At 38.4% G+C, this 14,428-nt stretch overlaps 1 protein-coding gene across 2 annotated transcripts; it reads left to right on the forward strand.

The window, feature by feature from the left end:
• The first annotated feature begins 169 nt into the window (after positions 1-169).
• Positions 170-11,840, forward strand: colq (collagen-like tail subunit (single strand of homotrimer) of asymmetric acetylcholinesterase). Of its 2 annotated transcripts, XM_046848376.1 has the most exons (17): positions 170-658; positions 1,587-1,693; positions 2,051-2,158; positions 3,073-3,117; positions 3,583-3,609; positions 4,837-4,908; positions 5,009-5,071; positions 5,220-5,246; positions 5,390-5,434; positions 5,515-5,550; positions 5,632-5,712; positions 5,843-5,939; positions 8,213-8,355; positions 9,343-9,462; positions 9,553-9,679; positions 9,789-9,891; positions 10,002-11,840. In XM_046848376.1, the coding sequence occupies exons 1-17, from the start codon at positions 565-567 to the stop codon at positions 10,069-10,071; spliced, it is 1,365 nt and encodes a 454-aa protein (XP_046704332.1). In that variant the 5' UTR covers positions 170-564; the 3' UTR covers positions 10,072-11,840. The 2 variants fall into 2 exon arrangements, with proteins under 2 accessions (XP_046704332.1, XP_046704333.1); XM_046848377.1 differs by lacking the exons at positions 170-658; positions 1,587-1,693 and having other exon boundaries at positions 2,076-2,158; positions 4,821-4,908.
• The last annotated feature ends 2,588 nt before the right edge of the window (positions 11,841-14,428 follow it).

Raw genomic sequence — 14,428 nt, forward strand, 5'->3', positions numbered from 1 at the left:
CATTGGTTGACAATGCTCTCTGTGTAAAGGCTGAGTAGCAAACAGGTTGTTCTGATAACCTGCTGGTGCATGTGTGTGTGTGTGTGTGTGTGCGTGCATATATATATATATATATATATATATATATATATATATATATATATATATATATATATATATAATGGGGCAATGCACATATTCGACCCAATGTCAGCGCAGAATATATCTTTATTTTAGATTTTATGTGTGGCAGGGGAAAACAAAGCGCGTGCCAGTAGTAATAAGTTAACATTGGCTACAAAGGGCAGCTGACCACTATATATTTAGCACAGGGCCAATGCAAAGGAGCAATATTAACCATGGCATTGGTTGGCATTCCCTTTTCCCAAAGGCTTGTGGTTAGTCAAGAAGGCAGGGACAAGAAGGCTGTGTGTGTGTGTGTGTGTGTGTGTGTGTGTGTGTGTGTGTGTGTGTGTGTGTGTGAGTGTGTGAGTGAGCGAGATAGAGGGGGGAGTGTAGTGGTGTAAAGCCTCAGTTCAGTAGCCAGTGCCGTTGGAGGTACAGAGCTCTCTGCAGTCAATCAGCATGTTTCTTTTTACACTCGGACTGTATTTACCTCTCCTCCTTCACTATGCTTCATCACACTCCCTTATGGACAACATCTTCTCCTTTCCAGCAGGTATGACCACTTAAGACTGATTTTGTTTTGGGCGCATCATATTTAATATCTCTTTGGAACCTGGAGCATACAGCTTGTGCATACTTGGTTTGTGCACTAACAGCATACATGAAATGTTGACTTGCAGTCATTATCATGTTCCTTGATCTAAATGTCTTTCTGCATAAAACTGATATTATCTGTGATGATTTTCTTGCACTCCATCAAAACCAGGATTATTATTGTACATTATATATGCAATTATTCCTGCAGATTCCTGCAGATGTAGTAGAAAGAAAATATTTCTCACCACAGTGCACTGCATATTATTCTTGTTTATTTCAGTGTTTTGTTCAGGGGCTCTGTGCTAACAACAGTAATTAGTTATTCCATGGATAATGCTTAAGAGGCAGAGTACTTGACATTGGCATGCTTTTCTGTTTCAAATACTATTTGATTTGTTCCTGCTTTGGGCTCATTTAATTAGTTATAAATATCTGTATACATTTGCATGTCGAATAACAAACCATAACATTCACAGTTCATATTTGGAACATTAAAATCACTACATTTGTAATTAATCCATCAGAAAATCCATCTGCAAGAAAAAACAGCACTGACAGCGTTTAAATGTTGGAAGGAACTGAAGAATAATTACCAATGCAGCATTGGGGATTAGTTTTTAGCATTTAGAATAATAATTCAGGCTAATTCAGTGCTGTGTGGATGCATTTGTTGCATTGTCTAAAACTATCCAACTATTTGCAACAATTCCTTTTAAGAAAAAATATCTAAACAAAGCCACCATTTGACAGAAGAGCTGTAGTTTGTCTTTGTTTCTATGCCTGACAATATCACAACTGGCTGTCATGCTCCATCACTAAGCACTGCTTGTTGTGCTCCTATGCTGCCTGTTTGTTGACATGTTCCTTCTGTTTCCCAACCACAGATCTGGAAGCACTGGAACCCAGGAAGAAATTTAACCCGTGCTGTTTACTGACTCCGCCTCCTCCGCCGTTATTCCCCCCACCCCTGTCGCTGTGGCACAAGCCTCGGGTACGTCATGTGACTGTTGCACTAGCCGTGGTGACTTGTCCTTGGAGGGGTTCCATGAATCCTGTGGTCCCCCTCAGATGCTTGTCTTATCAGAGCGTAAAAACGAAGAGGTGTTGATACAGATCAGCAGATGGATCTCGTCATGGTTCTAAAAATCATTAGGCTGCTAGAGTTACCTCGTGTGTATATTTTAACTTGTTGACTTGAAAGTAGAATAAAAAAGACAAGTCCAATAATCCAATGATGTAGTCCACGTACGTACCGAGCCAGATCATATTGCCAAGGCACAAATGCCGACGCCGGTGTCTAGCCAGAACTGGCAATGAAGTTAAACGTTCTTAATGTTTTACATTGCAGAGTGATCCTGGCAATGTATGGAGAGATGGGAAGACAGAGGACAAGAAGTCAACAGGCAAGGTCTGCCAGGTTGGAGCACCCGGACCAGCCGGACCAGCAGGACCTCAGGTACAACCTCAACCTCTGATTGGTGTGTTTACAGCTTGTATCTCATAAACATTTCTCTATAGGAATTAAATTCCACAGTTCCCAATCAGCCAACAAATTAATTTATATTCCTTTCCAGTTTAGAGGGAGTACTGTTTTTTTTTTTTTGTACCATTAAAGAGGTATTTCCCCAAAAACTCCAGATTTCCAAGATTACCCAGACGGAATTAAGTGGTCTAGTGCTTACGCAATTGGAAGTCTTGAGAATATCAGGTGTTAAACCCCCCCCTTTCTTACACCAAATTCATCAAATCAGTCATGTGTCCACTAGTTCAACAGTATTGGCTATTCCAGCTAAGGTATCACATGGCTAAATGACATTTACAATTTAGAAATTTGTGCAATGAGCTCTTTTAAGATTTCATCCTGTTCAGCTGTTTCCTCTGGTTCTTTAATTGCAATGGTGCTAACCCTCTTCAGCATATGAGACCCGTGTGACTTCCTGTAGTCCGCTTACTGCAGTGAGACGGATGCACCAGGTCCTCCCCATCGCCACCACCATGAATCCCCACCCCCACTACATGGCAGGACATTAACGCTCTACATTTAGAGTGGACGGAAATAGGATTTTTCCACTGACTGTCTCTGTACCACGCATCCTTTCTTAGAAACGAGACACTGCTCAGCCTAGTGCCCCGAGTCCTACTCTGCCATTTTCTAAATAAAGCGGCTGCTTGTCTGTGTGATATGTGATATATATCGAGTATTTCATGGCTTCTTATGAGTGGCAGGTGGATCGCAACTTGTCTTTTCACAACCTTAAGAAAGAAGACATCCTGTATCACCAATCATATTTAATTTGCCATAACTGTAGGATTTGTAGAAACTCCTGAAAGTTTTATGACGTGAAAGTAAAATTGCAATCCTTTTCACAGGGTCCTCCTGGATTACCAGGATCAAAGGGACCAAAAGGAGAAAAGGTACACATGCACGCTAACACACTTACACACGGTCAAGAAGAATACACTGCAGCCTGATTAAGGGAAATATTTATCCAGAATATATATTTTTATGCAAGCTGCCAATAAATAATTTACCTTACTAGGCTGATATAACTGACAGACCCAGGAGGCTTGTTATTTTATATTATTGTTTATATACATATAGTGTTACTGGGTCACCTGATGTCCCATTAGAAGAGTGTGATTGAGTGATATATTAGATGGCGCTTCTTACTTGTCAGCTACATTACCCTTGTAGCTTGAGGTAGAACTTTTTGGTAAATACAGCTCTACATGTTTCAAGTGTTTATTTCTATTAATTAATGTGCGTGGATTTGTGTGGATTCAGCTTCAATGCAAAGTGGGAGCATTTTCATGGTGTAAGTGCTGTAATATCCTGCATGTTGCACTGTTTCTCTTATTTTTCCTTTCCTGTGTTGCCAGGGAGAAATTGGGAGACCCGGACAAAGGGTAGGATGCTGCATCATTGCATAAACCATTACATTTTTCTCTCCTAACTGGATATGAGAAAGAAAAAAGTCTCTGCTAACCCCACACACACACACACACACACGCGCGCGCACGCACGCACGCACGCACGCACGCACGCACACACGCACACACAATACTTTTGGCCATGTTCCCAGCCATGCTTCACACTGCAGCCACACACAAAATAAGCCTAACACAATTCCAGTTAAATGCAACCTTGACAAAGACATGCAGGACACAGAGTCCAGAAAACACCACTACAAAACCTACTAGGAGGCATGTTTTTATGTAAAAGTGGGCACCAAAGATGCAAATAGGATAGGAATATCTAACAGAATGGTCTAGTGCGGACATTTGGTTAAACATGAAGTTTTAATTCTTGATAGAAACTAAAGGTTTTAGTAAAAATACGTTTCTTTAAGGTTACGGTTATGGTTTGGTGCAGGCATAGTGTTCATATATTGCATTAAAAAGGAAGGTCCCCAGTATAGTGATGTTTGCATGCTTATCAATAACAGAAGTCATTGGTGGTCACCCTAATTACAGCTTGAGCCATATGCAACCCTTAATGGAATGTCCCATTGGCTGTCTTCCCACAATTCCACTGATGGGCAGGTGTAGTTTCCTGGAAGGTTTTAGTGGCACACATCAGTGCACAAATGGATGGAGGACAAATGGAACGATGTGGGGTTATGAGCGGGGAAAGAGGAGGGTGATACTGATGGAGGTCGCTTGCAGTATTGCAGTGTAATTTAGCTTAGTGCTAAAGCTACCATTAATCATTTGCCTTCCAACAAGCCTTGTCTCCGGCTCCCTGCACATCAATTAATTAAAGTCAGCAGTGTGATGGGCTGCTTAGCTTGCTCTCTCTCTCTCTCTCTCTCTCTCTCTCTCTCTCTCTTTTGTCTCTCTCTCTAATGTACAATATCACTCTGCCTTTTATAAACAGATTTGCCATCCTCACAGTGTTTTTATTGTGTTGTCTCTTTAGCAAATTTCCATTTTAATTTGAACAGTTTCAAAACATAAATCAAAAACAGGACACTTCATTTAATCAAAGAATTAACCATCTTGCATAACTTGAATTTTCTATGATTACATTTGTACATTTTGCTTAGTATGTCCTATACTATTAGGTTGCTTTATTTTAATAAGCTCTAAAGTCTCAGATCAGGAACTTGTGTGTAAAGATTTGCATTGCTACAGGGGCGCACTGGCTCCCCAGGCCTGCCAGGGCGACAGGGACCAAATGGATGGCCAGGACCGAGTGGGCCCAAGGTGAGCTTGATGCTGCATTTAAAAATGGAAAACACTGTATAGTTACACATTCTCTACATGTTGGCAGTAGGGCAATAAATAATGATGTGTGGTTTTTCAGGGGGAGAAAGGTGACTCTGGACTGATGGGCTTGCCTGGAGCACGGGGACCTATAGGACCCAAGGTCTGTGTTCCTTACAACTTAAACAACTCAACTTGAGTCCTTCAGGAAGCTTCATTAATCCGAGACAAATGGTAGAAATGTCAAAATAACTGACATTTCATTATAAAATGTTTGTCATTTTAATTGCTTTTTTCCTGCATGTTTGCAGGGATTGTCTGGATACAAAGGAGAAAAGGTACATTTGTTTTGCAACAATCTTTGTTTGTGCTTTTGCATGCCCTCTGTCATACAAGACTCTGTCTCCTTTAAAATTTTCTAGAGTGCACAAAACCGTGCATTGCCAATGCTTTAGTGTTTTTTCTTGTCAAATTTTTATAGGGCTCACGAGGTGACCGGGGTGAAGCTGGCCCAAAGGGTCAGAAGGTGAGATTGGTCTTCTTTCAGCTGTGAAATCTAATGATATATAGTTCTGTCATCAAACAGTGGATTGTGTTGTGTTGCAGGGCACAATGGGTCTGACAGGAATGCTTGGCCAGAAGGTGAGGAATGAGTTCTAATCTGCATACTTATATCATTTTACTCATAACATTAGTAAATGCATTTACATGATCTTTGCTCAGGGTGAAATGGGCCCAAAAGGAGAAGCTGGAATCCCAGGAAGCAGAGGACCCACTGGGCAGCCAGGAAAAAGAGGCAAACAAGTAAGGGAATTTTCTCTGAATACTGATAAAACCGACATAATGTGTATTGTTCTGGAACAAAAAACTGCTTTGTTTTTATTTTCCTTTATATTACAAAAATAATCTTTTGTTTATTTGATATCTGATTTAGGGTTCAAAAGGAGACACTGGACTCACAGGACCTATGGGACCAGCAGGTCCTCAAGGACCACCTGGTCATCCAGGTCCACCTGGTCTGCCTGCTTCAGGTAAGTGTTTAGGATAAACACGTAAGGTCTCAACTCTATGCTGACTGATAGTGGAATTGCATTCATACTCAAGGAAGTTGGTACAACTGTAATGCATATAATTAAAGATTATGACATTTCACTTATATGGAAATCAAAAACTAAGCGTCAGTGTTTACTTTTCCTGACTGATTTTTGCATTGAAACCTCTAAATACCAGAATAGTGACAAAAAACTCAGGGTTACAGAGTTAAAAGAAGAGAGGGAACATTTCAATCAATGACACCAAGGGATCTTTTTAGCCCAAGTGCAACCTGATCTGCTGTGCTTAAGTCCAGAGGCATGACATCATGTCTTTAAATTGACTGATACAGCGAGGCCAAGTTTCTCACAGATATACAAACGTTATGTAACCACTTCATTAATGTGACACCTTGTGTAAACTTCTACAGATTATACAATGTAATTACCCTCTATAAAAAGACAGTAAGAAAATATATAACCAATTTTTTCTATAACCTTAAAGCTAAAGCTAACTGCACTACTTGAATTAACATTGCAAATAATAACACTTTAAGGAGAATAGTGCTATTTTACACCTGCTGTCTGCAGGAAAATACAAAAATAAATATCAACAATGTTCATCAGATAAACTCATTGTCCATTTTGATAGGAACACCTGTACACCTGTTCATTTATGTTCAGTTATCCATTGGGTCCATTCAAAGAACTGTCACTCACACAATGGTTTTTATTTTTTCACTATTCTGAGTAAGCATGAGAGCAGATATTTCGTATGAAGGGCCAAAAATCTAACTTGATTGAGGTCCATGGGCCAAAATTATATTTTGCATTATACCAAACATTATATAAAAATGAATGTTGCCATGCTTCTTTTTTTTAATATTTAAGAATAAATTAATAAATAGAATACATTATTCTGTAATCTGCTTAACTACTGCAGTTTTATTTTTAAAGGTCTAGTTCCGTGAACCTATAATACAAAGAGAAACAATCCAATTTCTTGTACAACAGAGTTTGAATGCTTAATTTAGCTATTCAGTGAACTCTATAGATAGACATAAAGTTGGTCCTTATTTTTGGTCGTTTTTCCAAAAGGCTTTTTTTTCTTCTTCTCATATATGGCATCAAGGTGACCACATACCAACTTTGGCGCAGACCCTAGTTTGGGCATCTTTGCTCTTGATACTGCTTTGTGTAAAAGTTTCCATGCGATCAGCAATTTCTGAAATACTCAAATCAGCCATGTTCATAATCACATAGATCACATTTGATATTCTGATGTAAGATTTTAACTTGAATTAAAGCTCTTGAATTGAATTTGCAAGATGTTATACATTGTGTTGCTGACACATGATGCACGAATACACAATAACTGCACAAACAAACAGGTGTACAGATGTTTCTATTAAAATGGACGAACACTAACAAACCTCCAAAAACGAGAAGCTAATGAGGGAACAACTGTTAACTGTTATGTAATTAAAAACAGGACCAAACTTGTTTAATTGACATTCAGAAAATGCTGTAACTTTAATAGAATGAAAAAGCATTCTATTTAAAATATTTTGAAAGAAATAAGTGTTTAAATTATGTGGTATGTGTATTTATTTATAAATATAAGGGCTGTCAATCGATTAAATATTTAATTGCATGATTGTCATGAGTTGAGTAATCGAAACTTAATCGAACATTTTAGCTGTTCTAAATGTACCTTACATTAATACTCTTTTAATACTCTAATCAACATGCACATGGACAAATATGGATGCTTTATGCAAATTTATGTTTATTATTAGTGAAACACAAAACTCAACATATAGCATTAAGACAAAGTGTTTATGGTGCTTTAAATTACAGAAATTATCAGGATACCAAAAAACTGAACTTTTGCTATGTTTCCACACGGACCATTTTAATTGCCGGATGTGTGCTTCGTGGCAGATTTAGGTGTTTGATTTGAGGCTTGGTGCATCAGTAAAACAAATTTAGTAATTAAAATGACTTTTTTGCTTTGTCATGAACAAGTGTGTGTTGTGTTGAAGGTTTTAATTCGCCTCTTTAATATCTATAGTTTGAAATTATTTTAAAACAGTCAAACAGAAACGCGTGCTGCATTAATCGTGCTTTAATAAAAGTTTGTGTATATATGAAATCTTTGCCTGCATTAATAAACTGTTAAAAAAATATATAAAACATTCTTGAATGTTAGAAATGCATGCAGAAAGTTCAGCTAAGCCTGTACTCATTGTGAACGCCTGTCTTTTCTCCAGGGCTGTATGTGGTGGGGCCAAAGGGGGAGAAAGGGCAGCCAGGCAACCCAGGCCACTGTGGCTGTAACTCTCTTGTGAATATGAACAACCCTTCTAGCTCATTTAACCATCACTCCAGGAGCAGCTATCTCAGAGTGCCTGCAGTAAGCTAGTGCTATTTATTTGATTAAATATTACATGAATACCTGAATTTAATATTTGCTATTTATAAATAATGGTATTAGATTCTACATTTTGTTCATAAAACTTATAAAAAGGGAACAAAAATAATCACTTTAACTTGGATAACAAATTCTTCATCGAACATCTGCAGAATAATTAGTTACAGGAATTATGTGGTTTTACATGGTTTTTCCCTTTTGAGCTAAATTGTCTGGATAATGCTGATGTAGTGTTTTGCAGTGCTTGTTTGTAAAACTGCATAATGTTTGTGGCATTTGATGCTTTCCTGTTAAGGTCAGGGTTAGATTTTAGCCGGACATCATCATTCTTACCTCAGGAACTCTCTGAGTCATCACATCATTAGAGCTGGCCCACCTGCATCCCCAGGTGGAATAACACTTACATATTCCAGTATTCTTAAGCTGCATCTAATTGCCAGTGTCACTTGTCTTGTGTATTGCTGTAAATGCTTCAAGATTTGATGAAGAAAAAAAAATCTGATCCTTTGGGATCTTGACTTTAAGCTTATTTAAGATTTAAGGTGGCTTGTTTGTAAAACTGCATAATGTTTGTGGCATTTGATGATTTCACAGGGGGAAAAAAATCCAATATATAAATATTAAGTAGAGAACCATGTGAACAAAACCGCAGCATTTTTAAAGTAAAAAGAAATTCTGCCTTTTGCACTTTTATCAACTAGTGTTGATAAATGAAGCATATAAATAAGTTGCTGACTAGATCTTTTCTTTTTCTTTTTTTTTTTTTTAGACCAGATCCATTTAGATCAGTTTTTGAAGTACTTAAAAAACCTTGGTAACCTTCCTGTTACCAAAAGCCATTCCACTGAAATGGCATTTTTCTGTATTCTGACAGTTAAAATAATCAAAACACTTCATGAACCATGACCACTGTCAAATTAAAAGCCACAACATATCCATAGTGTGTTGGTTTTATTGATTCAATTGCAGATTTTTGTGGTGAATAATGAAGAAGAACTGGACCGTCTCCACACTGATAATGCATTGGCTTTTCGTAAAGACCAGAGGACTCTATATTTCAAAGACACTGATGGATGGTTGCCAGTTCAGGTATTATACACTTTTAAATTATTTTAGTTTACTTATTCATTGAACTTAAACTTGGAGAATGTAATAATACTTTGAATTCTTTTGTCCTAGCTAACACCATTTCAGTCAACCGAGCATGCGCCAGATCAGGATGGTTTCTGCGGGGATGGAATAGTGCAGGTAGTGAATGCAGAGGAGTGTGATGATGGAAACAAGGTGGTCACAGACGGCTGTGTCAGTAAGTATAGATTCTGATACATGTTTTTAGATGAAATGCCACCATTGTTCCATTGAATAGAACTGATCTGTCCTCCTGTGTGACTTACTTTTTAATCTGTGTGTCTCAGAGTGCAGACATGCATACTGCGGTGATGGCTATCGATACGATGGAGCCGAGGAGTGCGATGGGAAAGACTTTGGATATCAAACCTGCAACTCTTATCTGCCTGGGTATAATCCAGTTTGAGAATTCTTCAATATGATTTATGCTAATATCACTTTTTTTTTAGACTTGCTGGAAAAAATAATATAATGTGTTTTTTGTCACTCTACCTCTACAGATCTTATGGAAATCTTAAATGCACCGTTGACTGTTTTATCGACTCCACAAGCTGCAAGTATTTTACATGAGGAGTCAAGAAACCACACAGAGCCCCCATGCTGTCTTGTGAACGTAGCAGGGAACAATACTGAAGGCACTGCAAACTAACAGATGAAGAAAATACAGTTGATTTGGGGGCAGGGGGATTTAAACATGCATATTATACTAGTTTCTTGCAGTGCTGCTAAGAAGAAGTTCACTGGAAAAAAAAGAACACTCTGCTCAGTCATGGCAAACGCACAGGACCCATTGCTCTCTGTCTTAAGGACTCAACTAGGATGCTGTTCTCTGTTCTGTTCAGCTTTTCTCTGCGGTGCTGGACACCTGCTTGACATTCTGCTTAGATTGTTTGCTATAAATTTGCTGTCATGAAACGGCAAGCCTGGACTAGACTCAATACCTCAATGTACAACTTTTCCACAAGGAGGCCATTTTCTGGTGGCCCACCGCTTCATCTCTTTCCCAGGGTGCTGTGTTGTATTTGGACTGTAATGTGAACCAATTTTTGCATGAAGCCTGTGCTGGTTGAAATATAGAGAAACAGGCTACTATGGCATTTATCTAAAGTCAAAACCGTCTCTACTCATTAAAGCTATATACATAGAACATTTGGCTTTGACAAAATCAGGAAAAAAGGCTTTAAGCCGGGTGCCTCAGTAAAAGATTAGGGGAAACCAGCAGGCTGTGTTTTAGAGCTTACTCTATGATACTAATGCTTAGTGGATTTCTTCCACAATGCTAAGACGAACACAGGGCTGTAAAAACATCAGGCAAGCTGCAAGGTCAGAAACACATGGTCCCAAAAATCAATAGAAGGAATTAGCTGCAGTTCATAATGTTCCCAATGTGGAGGTGCTCTGACTACAGCCTTGTTAAGGTCAGGGTTAGATTTTAGCTGGACATCATCATTCTTACCTCAGGAACTCTCTGAGTCATCACATCATTAGAGCTGGCCCACCTGCATCCCCAGGTGGAATAACACTTACATATTCCAGTATTCTTAAGCTGCATCTAATTGCCAGTGTCACTTGTCTTGTGTATTGCTGTAAATGCTTCAAGATTTGATGAAGAAAAAAAAATCTGATCCTTTGGGATCTTGACTCTAAGCTTATTTAAGATTTAAGGTGGTAACTAAATTACATATAATGGCTGTGGAACTGTTAGGAAAGATTTCTATACTGTCAGTTAGCTTTGGCAGGGGAAGTCTATCGCTGCTATCTAGTAGGCTAAAGACTGTTGGAGTTAACCTGAAAAAATAAAAATAAAAAACAGTTACTGGCCAGTTTTGTCATTCTAAGTATGGATATGTAGCATGAATCTTCTGGTCAAAAAATACATATATCATGTTCTTGTACACCTCTTTTGTGTATAGTCTATTCTAAACTCCTGTGTATGTGTTATTTTTATATACTAAATAAAGCATTTGATATTTCTCCATACTAAATGATGAACTTGCATCAATTATTACTCTATAATCTCACCAAAAAGGTCAAGATTGCTATATTACAGTTGATTGCAGTATGTTATTTCCAGGAAAAGTGTGCATTTTATGTCTGACGTCTGATGTTTTTGCTAAGGTATGTAAAGTGCATTGGGTATCCCATGGACTGTTATCTCCTCTTTTCAATTTAAGCAAATGTTTAGATGTATGTTATAATGTATATTGCACTATATACAAAATGGCTCAGTAAGCATCCACTGGTGCTGTTGCATGTTGAGATAATGATTAATATTTTGTCCTACTGTAATGTGTATTATTATGAAATTGTTGTTTGATACAGCCAATAAAATAAAGTTTATAAACCTACGTTCGTTCATTTATGGACCAAGAATATATTGTGGTAAATATACCGGTCTACTTAAAGCTCCAAGTATCTTTAAGCTTGGTGAAACGATTTGAGAAATCAGACAAAAAGCAATACTAATGAGATTCTTAGAAAGGTACCGTAATTTCCAGACTATTAAGCGCACCCAAATATAAGCCGCACCCACTGAATTTTACAAAGATTTTTATTTTGAACATAAATAAGCCGCAGGTGTCTACACTGGGGTTCAGTTTTTTGGCTTGAAGTTTGTGAAACCGGGAAAAACCCAGGAAAAATCCATAAATTAGCCGCTTTGTTGTTTAAGCTGCAGGAGTTCAAAGCGTGGGAAAAAAGTAGTGGAAAATATGGTACATAAAGGCAACATGTGCCCTGTCTGGATTAGTAGTGCATGTAAGCAGGGAGTTTCCGGGGTACCCCTGGAGACAAGCTTGTAGATGTTAATAGATGATATCTGGTGACTGGGCAACTCAGTAAGCTGTATGAAGTAAACCTGAATAGTACATTAGAGTTATCTTGTGGTTTGACTGCCTGCAACATGAAAGGTGAGAGTCAGGTGCAATGCCAGGCATGTGATGGATAGTCTTAGACAGATAAGACACTTGGAATAGATATTGGATGGGACATGGAATGTGACTTTACTGGAAGGGAAAGAGACAGAGTTAGTATGTAAGAGGAAAGTATGGATTAGACAATATTAGCCTTAAGTCCAGACACAGTAATGGCTCTGGTATAGAATGTCTTAAATTGGTGTGGTTAGAATAGCTTTGGCAACAGCAGTTGCAGAAGGACATATGCATAGGCATGGGAGTCCAGTCTCTGTGGCTAAGGTAACTAAGGCATTTAGAAACCTTCATATTGGTAAGGTACAGCTGTGAGGTTGAGTGGTTGAGTGGTAGACTGTAAAACTTCAATGGTGATCTCGTTTTTTTTAATAGGCATCAGATGGTTTGTTACAATTATAGGGGAATTATCTCAGGCACTTGGCATTTAGGCAAAACTATTTGAGGTGGGTGTCAGTTTCTGTCAGATGTGTCTCATGTCTCTATTCCTACATATGGTTTTCATAGACAAGAAATCAAGGTGCAGCAAAGTTCGGAGAAATGTCTAAAATGTGGGTTGGGGGGGCTAGAAGCCCAACCCTGTTATTTGGCATCATAAGAGCCTGCTTGTCTTCCAGAAAAGAGTGGGATGCACTCTTCAATCGAGTGGATTTGATCATTAATGAAAAATTAGCACAAGACTAACAAAATAAATGGATTAGCAGCAGCATTGCAGTTGACAGCCTGTGAGGTGAAGTAAGAGCTCAGTTTGTGAACAAAGCTCTCCTCCATGAGCTATTGGTAGTGACTGGAAAACATTTGCAATACACCCTATGATTTTATTATTGATTGGAAGGTTGTGAGTTCACACCACAGCTGCCCCTTGAGCAAGTGATCCCTCAATTGTAGACATTAATAAGAAAAACTTGTGTAAATTAATCTATATAAGGACTTCTGACCCAAGATCTCTTTTAGAAGCTCTATCATTCAAGATAACTTTAGGGTAGAGACCCCAAAATTGAGAGAAAAAGTATGTTGCTTCTTGTAAAACATATTCCATTGGAACCAAACAAGGGTCAGACTCATAATCTGGAAGGATATCACCTCTTTGAATATCACTTCTTAGGAACCCCCTGGAGGAGCTGGAATCTCTGGCTAGCGATAAAGAAATCTGCACTTAACTTAGCCTGGTTCCACCAACAAAACAGAAAACCAGTATAAAATAAATTATAATTTTAGAATCATAAGACTGGGCATAACCTTTTTATGTGTAGAGTGAAAATACAACAACTTGCCAATGTTTTTAGTAGAGTACGCGATCAATTAAGCAGAGTGAATAAAAAAACAACAATTGGCAGCTCCCCAAGGTAAAAACACAGCTATGTATATGTAACTTTAGCTTAGTAACAGGAGTGGAAAACACCCGAGTCATGGCTTCTATTTGGCTTACTAATTAAAATTTGTGTGTGTATGTGTGTGTGTGTGTGTGGTGGAGGATGGGTAAGGGTCTGTAACTGTATTATATAGTCATATCTCTCCTCTTCTAATTTCATCAGGGTAATCTGCTCCTAGACAAGCTGGGTTAAAGCTTACACAAGCTTTTTGTAAAACTTGGAACTTAGCTTGTGTCATCATCAGAGAAGAGATAAAGAAGTGAAATATGGCATGATATGAATATGAATATCTATTAATGCTAAAGACACAATGGAAACTCTGGGATGAGTGGGTACAGGCGGGGAAATTAAATAAGGGGAAGGCAGCTGTCACCTCTGCCTTGAAGAGACAGATTATTTTGGTGCAAGCAAATGGGAAGGGTGTTGCATTTCAGTGGCGGGGCCTCATAGACAGGAAACACACAGAGTCAGTTGTCAGAGCAGTTCCAGTGAAAAGCCCTGACCTATTGTAGGGAATTGCAGGTATGCAAGGTGCAGTGGCCTGGCAGAGGACACCATACCACACATAGGTACTGGCAATGAAATGTCTGAATCAACCCTAAGGTTACAACCTTCTAACCAATTAAG

Source organism: Silurus meridionalis, chromosome 4 (genome assembly GCF_014805685.1).
Source record: "Silurus meridionalis isolate SWU-2019-XX chromosome 4, ASM1480568v1, whole genome shotgun sequence".
NCBI lineage: Eukaryota > Metazoa > Chordata > Actinopteri > Siluriformes > Siluridae > Silurus > Silurus meridionalis.

What these genes read in the sequence shown, in the direction of transcription:
- colq (XM_046848376.1), top strand. Translation starts at nt 565, where the DNA reads ATGTTTCTTTTTACACTCGGACTGTATTTACCTCTCCTCCTTCACTAT. An exon ending in GGGGACCTATAGGACCCAAG is followed by an intron (nt 5,072 to 5,219) that starts GTCTGTGTTCCT and finishes GCATGTTTGCAG; the next exon opens with GGATTGTCTGGATACAAAGG. An exon ending in TGCAACTCTTATCTGCCTGG is followed by an intron (nt 9,892 to 10,001) that starts GTATAATCCAGT and finishes CTACCTCTACAG; the next exon opens with ATCTTATGGAAATCTTAAAT.